Genomic DNA, 20,239 nt, shown 5'->3' on the forward strand with positions numbered 1-20,239 from the left:
GTCCCCCGAGAGACAAAGAGCCTCAGGAAAAGGACACCGTGTGCGTGTTCTGTTATTACTGCACCTTTCCTGCTAACTCATAGTGACCCCACAGAGGAGGAGTAACTTCAGTAGTGTGGATTGGCACATATACCTTTTGATCCATTGTTATTATAAAGATATCAATTAAAGCAGCTCTAAAAATAACTTCCTCTTCGTAAGCCTCTTTCCTCTAAGATCTGTCCATCTCGCATATGTATAAATGACTTCGTCACCTGTGCTTTCAGCTCTTTGTTTCATTCCCCAGTTCTTTAATCTTCTCGGGGCGCAGACATCCTCTGACCTTTGACCTCCTTACCATTGATTACCGTGTGAAGCTGGCACTAATCGTGTTTTAACGTTTGTGCTCACAGCGGCTGACCCCGCCTCTCGCGCCGCCAGTGGAGGAAGACGAGGCAGAGAAGAGCTGCGGCCCCACTGGATTCTGGGAGGCCCTCACTCCGTGCAACGGCTGCCGCAACCTGGGTTTCTCCAGCCTGTCACAGGTACACACACAAAGAATTAACCTAATAAGTTTATAGCAAAAATGTCCACTGAATTATAATGTGTTTGCAATGTGCACATATGGAACAACTATCATATTTTCATAATTGTCATTCCACGTGTTTGTTCCATGATGCAGAGTAGAGCGGCACACGCAGACACACGACTTCACTACAGTGAAATTACAGGCTGGTGATATCGCCATTGTTCCAAGTGAATACTTTCACTGGTTACCTTGGGAACGCAGTGAATGAGCCGTCACTAGAGAGACTGGCTCTCCTGGCAGTTCTGTTCATTTACTGTCTCCTTCTCGCTCTCCTTATCAGGAATGTGTTTAAAAAAAAAAAAAAAAAAAAAAAATCCCTATCTCTCTGGTTTATGAAGGCTTTACCTTCATGAGTCGGACTCAGCTCATGAACACTGAATGAATAACATTTATCTGGTACGATGAAATTACATGAAAGGTTAATCATCCCTGTGGGAGAAATGTGACTATTATAACAGCAAAGGAATACTTCAAAAGAAAATAAGTGCGACTTTCAGACTTTCAGGGTTTTTCTTACCAACATTTTAGAAGAGGGACGCTTCATCCAAGCTACTTCCTGGTATTCCTGCTACATCGTCTTCCTTCCTGCTCCCTCCGCCCCGCGCGTTGTGTTTATAAGTGTGTTTATAAATGTGTATTGATGAGAGCGTTTAGTGGTGAGATGCGTGCTGGCTCAAACAGCAGGACATCTGACATTTACAACAAAACAGACCCTCTGTCTTTTATACTGGCAGCCTGCCTGACTGGCACTGTGCCTGGAGAGTTTCGCACCTGGATGTGTGTGTGTGTGTGTATGTGTGTGTGTGCGTGTGTGTGCGTGCGTGTGTGTGTGTGTGTGTGTGTGTGTGTTTGTACTAATGTGTTGATGTCTAAGAAGAAATAACCTGTTCTGTTTGAGTACACATGTGAGCATACAGCATGTTTGGTACCATCAGCATTGTGTGTATGCAAATTTGGCATGACATCAGGAGTTTTTTGTGGGTGGATTTGTGCGTTTTTGTTAGTAGAAGAAGAGGAAGAAACAGAGTGGGAGGGGAAACAAAAATTGTGTTGTTATTGCATAATTAAGCTAGCACCGTGCTAATTTGCCCTGAGTCGTTGTGAATAAACAGAGTTACACGTAAATAAAACAGCTTTTGTATTAACCCCCCCCCCGCTGCGGATGAATGGACCCACTGGAAACACTCGGAGCCGCCGTCACTACGATCGTTTCTATCTCAATCCTGTGACATCTGTCAACCTAATCCCTCTCTGTCCCGTGTTCATCTGTAGCTCCATCTCACTCATCCGTCACTTTATCTGCACGAGTGTGTTGACCTCTATCGGCTGTTTGAGCGCTGACTTCCCTAGTTGTCCTGCTGTCACTCAAAGCTGTCAGTGCTGGACTTCACTGAGTCGTTTAGACAAAAAAAACTTCTGCTTAAAGCTGCAGGTCAGATGGAATTTGTGGTTTGATGGTACAGTTTTCTGCAAATGTTCTCGTCGGTTCAAAACTTAATTTTCGCTGTTTCATATTGTAGATTTTAGAGTCTGTGTGCCTCTGACGACTTTGAGTTGGACGGTGCTCTGTTGGCACAAGGTGATATCACATGTTTCTGTGCTCCAATCAGATTTAAGCCCCTCAAACAGATACAGATAGTCTGTAGTTGATTCGTTTGTTTATGTCACCGGAGATGATGCAGTGAAATCTGGTCAGACCCGCCCACAGTCCCAAAAAAGCAGTTCAGCTTCATGTGTAAACTTTTATTAAATTCTAACTACGGATGTCTTTTTCCTAAATATCACTGACATGAACAACTTTAAAGGTGATATAAGAAACATATAGTGGTAGGAAATACATTGACCTGATTTAAGTGTTTTATGTTGTTAATTAAATAACGCCACAAACTGCAGCCTCCAAAATTACCAAAATGTGAATTAACCTCTAAAACGGTTTAAACAAAAACGGAAATTAGATCCCCTTGAGGGTACATGTACCTAATAATCTGGCAACTGAGTGTATCTTTGTGTCGTTGTGTATTGTGCATACCTAAACAGGTGCTTGCACAGATTGTGTGCACGGTACACGTGTCTGAACTTTGTGTTAGATTGTCCATGAAAATTAGCTCTCTGTTCCAAACTAATGAATTTATTTAGTCATTACTGTCTGTCACATGTTTATGTTTATGTTTATGTGTGTGTGTGCGTGTGTGTGAGCGCGTGCGCACATGCGGGGCATAAATGCAGACATAAGGAAGCTTCCCCTTCCGAGATCTTTCGTCACCAGCCACGGGTTTCCTCCACCATCGCCATGTGAAAGCCGGCTGATGCCAAAACGTGTGGAGGTTTCCTCTGCGGCATCAGCTTTAAACAAAAAAGACACTGTGACACCCTTGAAAGCAAAACAGAGAGAAAGAAAAAAGGAGAAAGATAATGAACAAATTCAAAGAAGACACAGACAGACAGAAAGGTCGGTAGGGTTGCCAGGCAACACAGAAATTCATGATATGTCAGGCGTGGGATGTCCACCATTGACAAATCTCAGTCACCATCAGCACACACACACACACACACACACACACACACACACACACACACACACACACACACACACACACACACACACACACACACACACACACACACACGTCAGCCCTGTCATTTCTCCATCTTTACCTCCTTCCTGTTTTTCTTCCGTCTCTCTTTCTCTCTCTCTCTCTCTCTGTCTCTTCAAACTCACCCAAACTTCCCTTCTTACATTTCTTTTTATCCACCTCTGCTTTTCTTTCTCGGGTAGGTGGCTGCTGACCTTTTAATGTTCACAGCCCAGGCAGGTTTTAAGGAGTTGAAGGCGGGGGGCAGGTCTGTGTCGCCCTGGCACAGGTTAAGATCAGAAATCCATGAGAGCTCTTGAAGATCTTAAGGAACATCAAAGGCAGATGTTTCTGAGAGGGCAGGGACCATGTGGAGAGCTTTAGTAGCTGAAGGACCGGGTATCCTCTGTTTGAGACTGGGCGAGGTCATTTGGGTTCAGAACTTTTCAAATCAAAACAGTGGATCATTAATTTACATTAGAAATTAAAGTAAAAGATACTAATTATAGAAAAAAAAATTATAGTCTTTGACAGAGAAAAAACAACAGTGTTTGTCATGACTTTGATTTGGCCAATAGCGCAATGCTTCCTTATTGTTTTCATTAGCCCATTTGTCCGAGCATATGCTGCTTTTATTCATATGTCCAACATCAAACAGTATTCCCCACTTAAGAGACGACTCAGGTGAGAGCTGGCTGCACAAGTTCCTGCTCCAAAACTTCCTCCAAAAGTTGGGAGGCCAGACTTTAAACACGCTGAACGTTTGGTCACACAGCTGTGGCTCTCTGTCAGCAGCCTCCTGCTCTGGCTGGTCGCCGTGTCTGTGGGATTAAGCACGGAGCCAGGGGAAGCCACAGTTGGAGCTTTGCTCAATACGGCAGCCATCATGGGGAATGTGAAGGGTGTTATTTTCTGAAGAGTGACTGTTGGTGTCCCACGGGTGGCTCAGCTTGCTGATTTCTGTGGGATTATCCAGGCATGGAGCGAAATCCAATTCTGCAAGGCAATGCCTGCTCGCTGCTCTGACCAACTCGCTCCTCTTTCTTTCTCTCTTCTCCCCCTCTCTTCTTCTGTCTCCCAGGTTCAGACCCTAGTTCCCTCTCTCCCTCACTTCTCAACCAACTGCTCTCTACGAGGGTGGATCAAAAACTCTGAGAGACTGCCCCCGGTGTGACCGAGCAGTGACGTGTGTGTGCGGAGGAGAAAGCTATAACTTGAATGAATAAGTGTTCCATGTTTTTGTGACCACCATTGCGTGCGCATTTGTGATTTTGACATGGACTTCAGCAGAAAGCGCACATCAAAGTTTGTGTCACATTTCTGGGGAACAGAAAGCAGTCGCAGGGAGCCAAATCCAGCGAGTGGGGGAGGTGGGGAGCAACAATTGTTGACGGCAAGAATTCACGGTGCACAATACTGCAAATGTCAACGAAAACTCACCTGGTTGCCTCCTGACCTGACCGTAATGTTCTGCCCCTCTTGAAATGTGAATGTCTCTCAAATAACCTCTGCGGGCTCAGTGCTTCATTGTGCGAGGCTTTCTGAAGCATTTCATGGGTCCCTGTTGCTGATTTCCCAAAAATGTGAAGCCCGCCCTCTGCTCAAGTCCATGAAGCGATCGCTGATACACCCGGGATCAGTGGTCACCTTAAAACGTCCTCTAAATAAGATAAAGATGAAGATTAGCCAGGTTAAGTAGCATTGTACCTGCATGATGACTAAAAGCATGATGACTAAAAGCAGTGCTGTGACAACCTGCAGCCAGTGATGCTGCACAGACAAATTTGGTAACTTTTGGTTTTTAAGAGAGAAGAGCATATTAGCTTGAGGAGTCGACTCCTGTTTCCATTTTTGCTGCATTCTTTTTTTATTTTCCGTCTGCTTTCGGTCATTATGTCTCTCCGCTGCTGTCCTCTCATGACTGCATTTCTCGCCATTCTCTCCACACATTTAGGCCCTCAGAAGGTCCATTGTCCCCTCTGGTATCTGCCCCTCCCTTTTCTCTCTAATCAAATAGTCTCCATGAGGAAATGCCAGCAAATTATAGCTTCTATTCATATCTGATGGCCTATGAACTCGGTGTACAGTGTATGAGGTGGTGGGTTGGGTGGCGACTGTTACAGTGGTGGGTTCAACAGAGAGGGACAGGATTTAAGATGGAAGTTCCTGGGACGTGACCAAAGCAACAGCACATTTCCTACTTGGGTTATCAGGCCTGCGCACATGCAAACACGTCCACACACTGTAAATAATATAAGCAAACTCAATTATGCATACAAAGAGAAAAACACACAGAAAGTATGCACATAAGCTCTCGCATGATTACACGCACCAAAGTGTATTTACTGCAGACAGACACGTATAAACACCACACTGCATTATTGCACAGATATAATCACAAACCGTTGCATGCAATCCTTTGGTCACATGTGCAGGCACCGGCACACACACACACACACACACACACACACACACACACAAACACGTTTAATCTGGCCTCTGCAGTTGGACGGGAGCTGCATACGACCTGCTAATTAGTGGCCAGAGGAGGCCTCTGTTTGTCTGCTCTCTTCCTGTTCAGCTCAGACACAAGTTTCTCTGTGTCCTATCTCTGCCCTGAAAGATAGAGAGGGAGGGAGGGAGGGAGGGAGGGAAGGAGGGCGATGAATGAAGACCAAGTGTGTTTGTTTGTCGGAGGCGCAGCTCATTTTGCGCCACGGGAAGTCTTTTCGACCACATTTTAAAGTGTTTTGACCCTTCGAGGAGGGCCGAGCAGGAGGAAGAAGGAGGGATACCATCGGAAGGTCAGGTAGCTGAATCTGTTGTCACACGGCTGGACTAATTTCATCTCCAGATTCAAGGGCTTCACTGTGGAGTGATTTTTCTGGTACTGCCTGTCCTACTTGAGGATCATGAGAGGAAAGTAGTTTTTCACCGGCGAGGGAATGGCTCAAACTTGAAACTTGTTGCTCTCTTCACTGCAGCTAAATTGCCTATTTTCTCGTCGTCCGTATGAGAAACTACGTTGTCTGCACTCGCCTCCCATTTCTGTGTGTTTGTGAGGAAATCCCTGCTCCTAACTCATCGCACTCCCACTTCCGCTGCTTCCCCTCCTCAGCACAAACTCATTTCCCTCTTCCTGCTCTGTCTCTATCTCGCTCGTCTCCTCGGCATCCATCGGCTGACACAAACCCCAAAGTAAGTGTTGAGTTGGATCCTGGCGTCCTTTGATCTACCTGTGTTCTCCTCTCCCTTCTCTTCTGGCTGTCGGTCCTCATCCCAGGCAGTGGTTTGTGTTTCCCCTGTCGGCTTTGGCCTCTCTTTACTCTCTCTCTCGCTTTATTTCTTGCTAATCAGCCTGGGTGAAAGCTTGAGATTTAGAATAACTGAGAGATGAGAGGTAGAAGTGGAAATAGATAAAGGATGTGAGAGGAGAATGAAAAGTTAAGTTACAGACCATGTTATGGGTAATTCCTCATCTCGCTGTGCTTTTAAAACATAATTTCAGGGGCAGTTTTCTATAATCTCATGTTCTCTATCTTTTCTCCTGCCCTCGCTTTCATTTATTTTTTATCTCCCTGTAGAATTTACAGAGAAATCTCTTTCCTTATTGTCTTGAAGCTTTTCTCTTGTGCTTCCTTTCAGTGCGTCTATGAATTACTACTCCCGTGCTTGTGGCATTTTAAAACTTCTGAAACTCATTGTTAATTCATGGTGACATGTTAGTTATTTCTTTGAAATATGATTGAAAATGATTGGTTGCCTCTTCCATCACATTTTGTCGTGCTGATTGTCTATTCTTCAGTCAGGACTGAATATCGCTGTAACCCTGTAATTTCCTGTCACAAAGACGATGCTTCCACTTCTCTCTGTTTCTGTTTCAATCTGCTTTCACTTCCAGTAACCGTCTCAACTTGGAAAGCTTAATATTCATTTGTTACGTAGAACTGTATCGTGTCCTGGCTTCAGGCTTCAAAGTCACGCTGTGCATTTCCTTCCTGATGACACACATTAGCAATACGTGCACATCCACACAAGGCAGCGGGTTACTCACAGTAATCTCCTGATTATTGTGAATCCATGTATTCATGCAGCAGGCCAGTAATCAGGTTCTCCTATAATAACCTAATTACACAAACATCGATCTAGGCTATTAAGGCATTAATTCCCAAAAAAAATTTGAACCGTATAGTGGAACTAATATTAAGTTAGGAATGGTATTGGTGGTTGTATATAGCATGTATGATGTTGTGGCTTTGAGGAAAGGTAACATTGCCAAAGCACTTGACAACCCCCGTCAGATGCTGCCCACTCTCACCGTGATGCTGAGGCTTTGTTCTTGGTAGTGTCTTACTTTGGTGTATGAGCATAGTGTTAGCGTAGCATCCTGTGAATTTATAAAGCCTTTGGTAGGTGAAGACAAGTGGTAATATTAACACCTTTGAAGTGTTTTTCCACATTAATATGACACTTTGTGTGTACTTTAAAACTACGGGGATCACTATGGTACATCTAAACATGCAGTGTGAGATAAATTGCTGTTACTTGAAGTCTCAAAATAAATGTGAAGATGATTTATTGCACATTTTAACTGAACTGAACCATCGGCAACCGACTCTGCATGGCTCCATCAGCACGCTCTCAACCTTTCCTTCAGCTCAGTGAGTGAAACCTGCCGCTAACCAGGCTGTCACGTCGAATCAGTGTCAGTTTTTGGCTGCAGCCACCTGTGGAGCGAAGGCTCAGACGACTGGATCTCCATTAGCTGGTAATGGCAGTCTAATTGAGAGCTGATGGAGACAGAGCGGCGAAGTGAGAGAGAGGGGGCTTTGAGTTTGAAAGCCCTTTAATAAAATGCACTGTGAAATAAATCTTAGATTGAGCGCAGAGGGTGTGCGCGAGAGAAATCATCAGAGGACTGATTGCTCCATCAGCCGGAATGATTAATCCGTTTTGAGTGTGCTCAGTGCGTGATTGATGGCCTGATGCAGTGTGGGTAATGTAGTAGCGGACAATGACAGGGTGAGAAATGGCTGTTTAATGAGGGAAGGAGGTTGGAAGAAGGCGAAGGAGGGAATAATGGAGTCACAGGGTTGAGAAATATATCTGAAGCAATGTTGAGAACAGCCACACATATGAACTTGTCACCATGGCGACAAGTTACCCACTGATCCCATTAGGAAGGGTACGAGCAGGGGCAGGTTGCCAAGAGACACCTCAGAAATGAAGATGGAGTGTGGCGTTACGGGAGAGAGACACATCCAGAGGCTGCGTCACTGGAAATAAATGTTTTGTCTCTTTGGCTGAAACGACGCTCGGCCCTGTAACCTTTTCCTTACTTCACATCACTCACTCTTGGTTTTCTTTCTTTCCCGGCACACATCTGCCTCACAGATAAGGGACCTTTTGGGCTCCAGCTCCCTCGCGGAGCCCTTTGGGGCTCAACCTTTTCACCAGCGCCGCAACAAAATGCAACGTGAAATTCTCCTGAAATGCCCAGAGAGAAGCCTGTTATATAAAGGACCCGAACAAACATTTCCTTAAATTAAATCTTAATCATTTAACTTCAAATGAGAGTTGATTGCTGCAAGTCCCTGTAGATAAATATCATTGATATATTTCTTTTAATATGCAAATTATAACTTAGACATATGGAAGATAATTATTTGCGTCCCATTAATAATCTAATAACATTAGACAGGGGCTGTTTTTATTAGCACTGGAGCGTCATTGGGGAGTGGTGAGAATCGATGGGGACTCCAGAGATACTCAAGGAGAGAAGATAGAATTAAAGAGGGTTTATTGGTGTATTGGATTCAGATATATTCAAACTCCCAATCTCTAAATGTAAAGCAGAGAACCGAACATAAACTATGAGACACTTCATCATCCCCGAATAAGATAAAACAAAATAGTTCATTGAGAAAAGTTAAATATTTGCAAGCACTCTTATTCAGCGATGGTCTCATGCTCCTGGTTGCTTTGTGTTTGTGTGCTTTTAATCCTGAGTTCATTGAGTGATAAATTGCTCGGTTTACCTGCTTGCGGGTTTTTTTTTCTGTTTGATTTCTTTAAGACTTAGTTTTACATTTTTTGCTCATTTTTGTCACCTTTGCCACAATTTTGAAAGTTCAGCGGTTCTTGTAAAAGCGCCTCATTAGAAAACAGCAGCTGCTTTCCGGAGACAAAACAGATTCTGTTTTGAGAGGTTCGACCGGACTGTTGTCTCTACTGATAAAACGGGCACACATTCCCTGAAACATAACAGCAGTTATGTTTCTCTCTTCTTCTCCATTCAGACCATGTGATGAGACCCTGAAGCTGTAGTCCATGACTGATCAGCAGCCACTTCTGTGATCAGCTAATGAATTGAAATTAAGGCTCTGTATTGTATATATTAAGGTTTGAGATTATAAAACCTCTTATCCTGTTATATTTTAGGATTTTACCTTGCAGCACAATTATCACATTAAACCGTTAAACCCAAAGATTGTAGCTATTAAAACAATCTACTGCTCATTTGAAGGTACTCGCAACAGTTTTATAGCAGGAAAAAAAAAAAGCTTAAACAAAACCTTGTTGATCAGAATAATCACAGAGGACCAAGAAGTCCTCAAGCAACTCTTCTCCAGGATTTAAAAAAAAAAAAGAAGCACAAAAAAAAAATCCAAACTTCCTCCAACCTTTCATTTTGAGATAACACCATCCTGAATCTTACATGATAATCCTATTTAGTGAACACGCTGGAGTGTGAATGAGGGCCTTGAGCTGAACTCAGAGATGACTGAGCTCATTTATTTGGTTGTTTTCTGTTTTTCTGTTTGTAATAATGCGCCTCGGGTGAAGGTGAATACAAAGATGGGCAAGAACCAAAACAATGGTGACCCTGAATAGACCCTGTGTATGTTTTGTATGAGTTTATGTTGCTGTGCTCTCCATCTTTCATATCTGTGCAGCTGGACTCTTCACTTTATGTTCCAAACACAGCTCATTACCATGATACATCATGTGTGGGTCTGTTGGAGTGGATAATAGGCCAGCAGTGCTGCAGTACATAATTAATAATATAATTAGTGTGGTGTGTTTGTGTTTGGCTCAATGACTGAAGCACTGCTGGTTGTTCCCATTGGAGTCATTCAACTAAAATGTGCACAATTATAGCTGTGGAAAGAAAAGCGGACATCAGATTGTTCTTGTTGTCGGCGAATGCGATATGTTTAACAAATACTTATTAACTCGTCATTTCTCTGTCTCTGTTTTTCTGTCCGTCCCTCTCTCAGGACTCGAAGCGCTCCGCGGACATCGTCACGTCTCCGTCACTGGACGTTTTCCTGCCGGAGGACGAGGACAACCCGTACGAGTCGGTGACCACCGCCGTCACTCGGAAACCGTGCTCCCTCGATATCAACCACCGCCTCAACGCCTGCCCACGCAATGGTAGGACACGCAAAGACAATCACACTTTTAGATTGTGTACCAGCTGCAGTGCAGGATTCAGTTTCTTAAATGAAGCTGACCCCTTCCTGAAAACGTTCATTCCTTTTTCTTAGTTGTTTGTTATACTGGAATGTTTAACCTTATGTACATCATCTTAAAAGGAAACTTTACAGACTTTTTATGTAAACCGTTTTAGGTCTTGTTACTATGACTACTAGCTTCTGCTGCATATGTGAAAAAAGTTGTATAAAGCTTTTTCTTTATGTGGTGTCACTTGTAGCCCACTCCTCATCTGCAGGAAATTGCGAGGGTCATATGAGTCATATGACCTGTATGACTCACACGATGTGGGTCAACGACCCCACATGAGGTCAAATGCCTCCTCAATCAGTTAGTTAGAACTGAAGGAGCCTTTCAGATGACGTCTTCGAGGACCTCAAAGCGAGTGCAGTTGCCTTCAGGTAACACTTGAAAACACCGTGACCTGGAAGACTGAGAACCTGCACAGACTGAAAGACACCTGGCCGGTTGGTCTTTTGCTGATTTACCTCCTGCGATTTAAGAATAGTTAAAAAGTCCTCCAGACAGGTGCGTTTAGTCACAGAGAAGCAGGGCAACTAAATAAACCCTGTCTAAATAGGGGTTTATAGCCAGAATAGATTTATTCCTGGTTCAAGTGTACCTTTTCCCTGCTATCCACAGTCTTCAAATGTGTTTCCAGTGTTGGATTCAGAATGAGCGAATCCTCCCGCCTCTGACCTCTCAGTCGATTCTGTTTGCTCGACACTTGTTTGGTCTGCGGCGGTTATACTTCGACACCCACGACAACAAAAACACCCACAATGTGCTCTTCACTCGGCTCCCATAGCGATGCTACACACTGCACGTTGTCACGGCAACTGCATCACTGGCTGGTGAGTCACCTGTATGTTGCCATGGGAACTGTCTTGCTAGTGACACTCCCCCCCCCCCCCCCCAACATGAGGCGACTGTAGAGGCTTGGTGTGTGTGTGTGTGTGTGTGTGTGTGTGTGTGTGTGTGTGTGTGTGTGTGTGTGTGTGTGTGTGTGTGTGTGTGCGTGCGTGTTTCCACACTGCATCTCGCCTGTGATTGGCTGCAGAATCGTGAAGTGCTGAACTGTCAGTATACAGTGCAGATTGTCTGCGTGAGCCGGGAGGTGAGCTGCTTCATGTCAAACTGTCTTTAGGTGGAAAATTGCTTCACTGACGTAAATGAGCAGTGTGGGTGTTGTTTGTTCTCGGTGCTCTGAGTGCAGTAACCTGACTTAATGAAAGCACGAGACTCAGAGAGTGAGATGGAGAGGTGAGGCAGGAGCGAGAGGTGAGGCATTTCCATACCTTTGGTAAAAGATGACTAGGGATGCATAACGCCTCACCGGCTGCAGACACAGTCTTGTTGCAGGGAGACAGACTGGATGCTGGGATGGAAAGAGGGCAGATCACACTCGCCGTTGGCGAAGTTGGAGGGTCGACTCGGGCTGAGTCTGCTTCATGAATGTGAATCTGTGACGCAGCAGGAGCGAAAATCCTGGATTCCTGTTTGGAGTCCAGTCACATGTCAGACTAATTGGTCATGGGTGTGAGTCAGTCCCTCTTTATCTGCCTCCGAGAGGAAGGATGTGATGATGAAGGAACGGGGAAAGGCGGGCTGAGATGAGGAGAAGGGAAGAGACGAGAGAGAGTTGGTGCATCACACTGCAAAAAATGATCCTCCTCGATAAGAATGGTTCGTTATCGAGTCTTGAAACTGTCTGTGCTGGCAAATGCTTTATTAAGCCAGCCGTATGAGATAATTACTTTTTTGTAATGCAAATCAGCTTGTTTTAATGTTTCATGATCACTTTCATTTGATTTTCTCGTTGGTAGGTTGTAATGAAACTGAAATGAGTCTTGGGATTTGGCAGCAACAATACACAGTAATGCAATTGGAGGAAGCATAGATGACAAATATTAGAATATATAAATAAATATCAAATATGAAGAAAGCACAGCAGGAGTGTCTTACACTGTGCCAAGAACATATCGCGTACAAATTGATAAATATTTGAAACGGGAATGAAGGAATAAACAATTAAATACTGATGAAAAATGCCAAGAAATGCCAAGAAATAAATGTAGCATGTGTGTGATTAAAATCTCTAAATAGATCCCATAGTACTACATAACCTTAAACAAATTTTTTTTAAAGTGTTTATTCAAACAAGTGAACATCCATATACAACCAAGTTAAACTAAGAGAAACGGAATTTGATACAAATGAAAACCAAACCTTTTTCTAAATAGTTGAAGCCCTGCTAGATATCCTGCTCTCCTGTGCTGCTGCAGTCTCACCCTTGTGGTGATGGAGACACTACAGTGTTCCCCGAAGCAGCATTATCAAACTCCATCTGCTGACTGTCACTCAGCCCAGCCGCCACAGAAACACTCGGGACCTGTCGTCACCGAAACTGCCAACCCAAACAATTCCCTGCATTTCACGGGTGTAGTCTGAGATTGTCTGAGATGTCCTGAGAGTCTCCTCGACCTGGTAGAAACACAGTGCCACTTTAGATGCCGCCGTACTCGTGGGGATGTTATATCTCATTGCACCACATGCCCCCTGACATGGCAGCTGTCATTTCGGACGAGGAATTATTTTCTTTTATCATGCAAAGTACGCTGAACGCTGATTTGTGTGCATAATCCTGCTGCTCGATGCGTCAGGCAGTCATTTTGTGCATCAAATCTGGATTATACTTCCATCTCAAGAACAGCTTAATAATATTTCTTCAAATTTGCCGCAAATGTTCAAGTAGACTCGAGGATGAACTAAATGGATTTGGGGGGGGGTCAAAGGTCACTGTGGCCGCACATCTGTCCCATCCTTGTCAACGTGATATCTCACGAACGGCTTGAGGTCATTTCTTCAAACCTGGCACAAACTGATTCCATTTTGGGGGTCAAAGGTCACTGTGACTTCTCAAACATTTGGCGACGACTTCAACATTATGCCAAACTTTCATTCAAATGTCTAGTAGAATAACATGGGGAAGTGATGACATTTTATATCTAAAACGTTAAAGCTTACCTTCACTCTGACACTGAAATGTTCTGCAAAATACTTTTCTGTCCATTATTGAACACCATAACTCAGAAACAGACGGGGAGATTGTGACCATATTTCATATTTCATTGGATCGTGAATTGGTGACACTAATCTCGGTTGTACAACTTGATACTGTGCTGATTGTAAAGATCTTCTGAGCGGTCAGTTTGAAGATGTGTGTGGAGCATCTGCATTTTAGAGTTCGTCGATTCTTTACATCCATATTTAAAGCAATCCATAGTCCTGGCATGCAGCTACGTAATTGTGAAACGTAGCAAGGTAGCAGGGACGGTCAGATCACAAACAGCAGCAGTCTCAAACACGAGACACACAGGAATGCAAAAATAAGCAGTTATTTGGAGGCATTGGTTTTTGACAGTTTATATAAAACATGGCTGTTGTTTTGTGCCTCAGTTTAAGCAAATATGTCACCAGACAAAAATAAATAAATGACAGATTTTCACAATGGCTATTTCTTCACGGTTCAATATTTGCAGGTTTAACCTGAAGACATTTCAGATTTGTTTTTTTTGGTATTAAAAGCAAAGTTCTTGATACAATTCCTGAATGTTTGCGATTCTGATATTCACGCCATTTAACAGTCCAACGGCCGCACCAACAATAGCTTTGAAGCACACGTGATTGCTGTGTTATTCACGGCCAGATTACAGACACACAGAAGCATCTCAGGTGAAATGCGATCCTGCAGGTAGCATAATGGTGAGCAGGGACCTGCAGGCGAAGCCTCGCAGCCTCCAGTCACGTATGGAGCAGACAGAAAGCACAGAGCGTTGCCAAGCGGTTAGAGCGAAAGTGCTTCTCTTCTGATATCGACTGACTCATCCTGAGACAAACACATACTTGTCTTCAACGGGTAAACAAGCCACTGCCGACGTGTGCAACATGAAAGGACAAGCCTATGTTGCTATGTTTGTGTCCCCTACAACACTTCAAAAGTCCTCCATATTGTTTCAAACATCTCAGTCATACAGGGAAATATCTGAAATTCCTGATTTATAGCAGCAGTATGAAAACTATAGTTGGCCTTTTTCTTTGTCATGTGACCTCTTTGCACTTAGGTTGATCACATTTTAGCAGTGGCAGAATTTGTAATACTTTAGGAGTCTTAAAAAGTTGCTGCCTGTTTGTCTCGGCTTAATCATCCTGTTGATTTTTATTAGCTGCCACCTGGATTATGTTAAAGAGGCACGTTAAAGTGGCGTTGTCAAAGCAATTAAAACCATGCTCTATCTGTGAATGAGTTCAAATTAGCCAGTCACAGGTAGGTACACACTGCAGTGCCACTACCTGAAAGTTTTAGGAACAAAGACTTCAGTCCATTAGTTTCTTATTCTTCCTCCCATGTTAACTTTCACCGTCTCTTCTCTCTGGTAGATAACGCGATGATGTTGCTGCATCTCGCTCCATTTATCCCACTTTGTTTGTCTCTGGAGGCTCAGAGTGCCTAATGGCTGCATGTAGTGGTATCAGGGCTTTGCCATTAAAAGGGTCGAGGCCCATTGACTTGTTGAAAGAGAGGCAATAAAGTGTCTTCCTGTTCACTGCAAAGAACGTTTAACACACGGTCACACTCAATCAGTTTTACATTTATTTTAGTTTTGAGTCTTAGATTTCCGTTTTTTAGTTTAGTGAGTAAGATTTGTTTCATTGCAGTTGTGTCGTTTTGTTTGTTTGCACTGACAGGCATTTCTATCTAGTCTTTAATATCTAGTTTACTTTTTGAAGTCCAAGTTTTTCTAAATCACTTTGGTGCTGTGGTTTTGGGACAAATGGTTTATTTGAAGAGCTGTCCTTTTAAAAGAGACAAAAGTCAAAAGAATAAAGTTAATCTATGCACTTCAGAATTTGAATTATGAACTGAAAGAAACAAAACGTGTAAGGTGTTACTTGTCTTTATTATAATTAATGCACAGGCTATAAGGAAGTGGTTCTTTTTGTATTAAATTTTCATTTTCAACTTCATTGTCTTATTTACTTGAACCAAACCTCCTTAAGCAGCAACTTTGTCATAAATGTAACTGAAAAAACAAGCTGATGTATTTATTTACAGTGTAAACAAATACATTCATAGTGTATATATACTGTGTGCAGGTAAGTTGATGGTAGTGATGAAAACTACAATATAGAACACTATGTACATGTGAATACACTTAATGGCTATTGTAGAGAAAATTGCATACCAGACGTAGAATCAGAAATGGGGTTTGATTTCATGAAAATATTAAAAATTCGGATTTAAAATTCTCTGTGGGAACGATCTTGTACAACCGATACCCAAAACCACTTCGAAAAGTGGGAATCGAGAAAATGTTCTCAAAGCAGAGCATTAACAAAACGTAATACCTTTGATTCACCTTTCAATTATTTATACTATACATATATATATATATATATTTTTTTTTTTACGGTTACTCAGAATTTGATCAAATCACGACTGTGGTGTGAAGAGCTCAGTTGTAATTTGACAGTGATGTAGAAGAGAACATGTCAGGGAAGCTGCACGCTCGCACACACACACACACACACACACACACACACACACACACACACACACACACACACACACACACACACACACACCCAGCATACATATGAAACGTTCTCAGAGTGGCGTCGAGGCCGAGCTGACGGCCCCATGAACACCTCTGTTAGGCGAGCAGGAAGACGACGGCTGATTGGACTCGTGCTCACACCAAACACTCACTTAGACGCACACCTCCTCTACACACCGCTGCATGCCTGCGGTAATGAACCGTGCAGCTGGCCTTGGATCTGCACAGAGACGTAGTCGGTGTAAATACTGGCTCCGTCATGCTTTGTATCACGTACGCGTCTGTGTTTGGTCGGCGCGCCGAAAACATCCGAGTCTGTGAAAGAATGTTAAAGCATTTAAAAGTTGTACATATTAATAGATTATCTCTCACAGTCTCACACACACATCAACATAAGGCATACGGATGTAAATGAGTATGACAGCCTGCATTTATGACATGTAGACACTCGTGCATGTGTTATGTATTTGCGCTTGTGTGTATGCACGCTCACATACAAACACACATTCCCTCTGGCAACGAGGACTGTGTTTCCCAGGAGTGAGCCCAAAGCGGATCAGAAGGAAGCTGAACACACACACACACACACACACACACACACACACACACACACACACACACACACACACAGACATATCTCACATCCATCATCAAAAGGCTTAGGTGCTGACGGGCTTATTTACTCGACAGGACAAAAAAAACCTCAGTTTTTATCTATATATGTTACATCCTACCTATCGTCTCTCCCTCTCTCATTTTTCCATTTTCTATTTTATCTATTTACGCCCACAGCTAATCATCGATTTCGCTCCAGAGCACTTCCTTTATAATATGTGTGTGTATTCCTGGCTGTCTTGAGCTCCGTACTAGCACTGCCTTAAGTAAGATCTAGTAGGCATCACCGTCTGTGTTTGCACAGGCATGCACACACCTGAACACACACACACACACACACACGCACACACACACACGCACACACACACACACACACACACACACACACACACACACACACACGTTTGATTGATGTGAAAGCGCGCCGGGAAGCTGTGTCACTTTTCCTGCAGGACAGATGTGTGTGTACATGTCTGCAGCCAGACTGTAGAAAATAAAAATAAAAATAGGAGGGGAGATGGTGGCAAATCCTGGAGCAGCAGCAAACACTTTCAGTTTTACAGCAGCTGCACACCGGAGCTGTCAAAATGAAAATGGACAGACTGAAGTGGGGCTTGCAAAATCTTCACACAAGGTTGAGTTATTCAGATTTTAGTGAAGTATTTTAGCTATTAATAACCGTATGTGAAGTTATTAAATTGTGTTTCAAGGACTCTTAGTTGTGTCTAAATGTGTTTCATGAGGCGTACATCTTGGTAAACCTTGGACTTCTCTCTCTATTGCGAGTTTATTTTACCGCTTGTCTTTTCTCATTATGATTACATCTCTAATGAGGATGTGACCCCAGAAGGAAGTTTGAAGTGTTCTCACACAAAGTCCAAAAACTCGTTGTAGTTTAAATGCTTCTTGGATGGATATTTTAAACATACTTTATAAATATCTCAAAAGTTTGGTTGTGCTTAAAAATTAAAAAAAAAAAAAAAAAGATAATCATGAGCAAGTATCAACGATGCAGATAAACAATAAGCAAAATCTCAACTGTAGTGAGATAACAAGTAAGATCAAACATAAATTGAGTTCATACACGTTTCAAAGGTAGTTGTCCTGTTGTGCAAAGCCATTTGAATCCTGACTTCCTGGAAAGGGACAAAGCAAAGATGGAACCGGGGTTAGTATTCTTTGATTTTCTGCTCACCTCTTAAACAATCAGATGTAATGATCCTCCAGCAACAAATGAGCAGATGTTTAAAAAAAAACAACGTCTTTAAAAGACACGGTAACGGTGTCAGCTAAGTGTACGACGGCCTCGACTTACAATTGGACACCAATGACTTTGACCATGTCAATAACACTATCCAGAGGCGGATCTCCCGCTGAGGTCCTTATCTTCATGTTATTTGTATTTGTTGTAGGCATTTAAACAATCTTGACTGAGTTTACAGTTTCATGCATTTTAGACTCTTAATGTGTTTATTTCTAAAAATCCTTGCTACAGCCCTTCCACTATCCGGGGTTTTTAACTGTCTCAACATACTGTACATGTACTGAAAGGAAAGAATCAGTCATAATCAAGAATAAACTATTTACAGAAGAATGAAAAAGTTGGACAAAACCTGCCAAAAATGCTGGCAGGAAAGTGACAAAGGAAACTACAATATTGTTCAAGTATAATGACATAAAAATTTGACACTATTCTTCTGCTGTCTGTCACCTATTTGGTTGTTTTGCGAGAACACAGAAGATTAAATGTCCTCCTCCGCATCCTAAACAACCTGTCAAATATGATGTACAGGTGTTTGCAGCACATTAGATAACAGGACACTGTATATTGTGTCATTATGCAAAACATCAGCAGAAGCTCCACGTTTTTCCCAGTTTGCATTTGTTCTTTTTGAATAGGTGAAGAGGATTTGTGGGAGTTGTGAAAAATCACACCATCAGCAACATCCCAGTTAAAACGAGGAATTCTGCTTTTATGTTCAGTTTTTCATTTATGATGAGATAATTGATCTTTCATAATGTATCTTTAAACTACAGTGATGTCACTGTCAGTGTGTGTGTGTGTGTGTGTGTGTGTGTGTGTGTGTGTGTGTGTCTGTGTCTGTGTGTTAATAGTCCTGGCTGGGTCTCGCATCATAATTGGATGATATTTTGCCGTCTAATAGGATCCATGTAGGCAGGTGGCAGTTGACAGAAAGCAACTGGCTTGTGTGTGTGTGTGTGTGTGTGTGTGTGTGTGTGTGTGTACCTGTGACAACTGTATCTTGGGAAAGGTGTGTTGTTTGTGTCTCTTCCAGTTGATTAAGACAGATGCTCTCCCCATCTAAAATTTAATTCGGGCTACTTCAGCACTTCTCTCGTCTTTCTTTCCTTCTTTTCTTTTTCTTGCGCCCCCCCCACCCCCCCCCCTCGTCTGTTAAATGCTCTTACACCTGGGAAATTAGCTCCGACACTCATTTCTGCACTCAGACGCACGCTGTGTGTTTCTGCGTATGGAGCTGAGATAGACATGAAACTGCACTGGACAGCAGTCATATTTTCCTAATGTGCCTGTTGCTGAGGCTTGTCGAATCTCTTCTCACCTCTCACTCGTGCTAAAACATCTGTGCTTGCCCGTCCATTGTTAGGTGGAAATACACTGTGATGCATTAAGTGTTGAGCAGAACCCTCTTTTTCATTTGTCACTTTTCTCACAGTTTGCACAAAGGAGCATTTCTAAAGCAATATAAAAGCTAGTTGAGCTCGTTGGCTGCTGCAGCGTCACACTGACTCCTGTGAAGTAATGTGCCGGTAAAAAAAAAGTCTGTGATGCTGATGAACATGCTGAAAATATACCAAAGTTTTCTTTCTTTTTTACCTTTGATAGATTTAGACTGCCACCAATGGTAGGTATATTTTAGCAAGATGTATACAACGCAACGCAACACTGTGAAGAAAATCTCCCTTTTTTTTAATCTCTGTACCTGCGTCTCACTCTCTTCCTCCTTCCAAGGTCACCTGTCCCACGGAACGGTGAGTGAGGGGGAGCCCGGTAACCACGGCAACTGCTCAACAGGCCCCACACCAGACTGCTCGCCCCCCTCCCCCGACACGGCCCTGAAGAACATCGAGAGAGTCATCCGCCCACAGGTGAATATACACACACACGCGCACACACACACACACACACACACACACACACACACACACACACACACACACACACACGCGCACACATATATACATAAATGAGTGTGTTGCAGAGCACCTGATGCATTATTGAACATCACAGCGTCCACCCACAAGTAGCTTAAACACCTGCACCCACCCACACACACACACACACACACACACACACACACACACACACACACACACACACACACACA

General features: G+C 43.1%; 1 protein-coding gene across 5 annotated transcripts in view; it reads left to right on the forward strand.

Annotated features, from left to right (window-relative positions):
* Window positions 1-20,239, forward strand: part of anks1b (ankyrin repeat and sterile alpha motif domain containing 1B) — a 193,822-nt gene that overhangs the window by 88,432 nt on the left and 85,151 nt on the right. For all 5 annotated transcript variants that reach the window (XM_069164827.1, XM_069164826.1, XM_069164825.1 and 2 more), the window contains exons 10-12: window positions 393-524; window positions 10,422-10,578; window positions 19,864-20,000. In XM_069164827.1, coding sequence (XP_069020928.1) covers window positions 393-524; window positions 10,422-10,578; window positions 19,864-20,000 — 426 coding nt within the window. The remainder of the gene's footprint in view (window positions 1-392; window positions 525-10,421; window positions 10,579-19,863; window positions 20,001-20,239) is intronic.

Source organism: Embiotoca jacksoni, unplaced genomic scaffold (genome assembly GCF_022577435.1).
Source record: "Embiotoca jacksoni isolate LCO1_2020_lvr unplaced genomic scaffold, fEmbJac1.0.p SCAF_32, whole genome shotgun sequence".
NCBI lineage: Eukaryota > Metazoa > Chordata > Actinopteri > Embiotocidae > Embiotoca > Embiotoca jacksoni.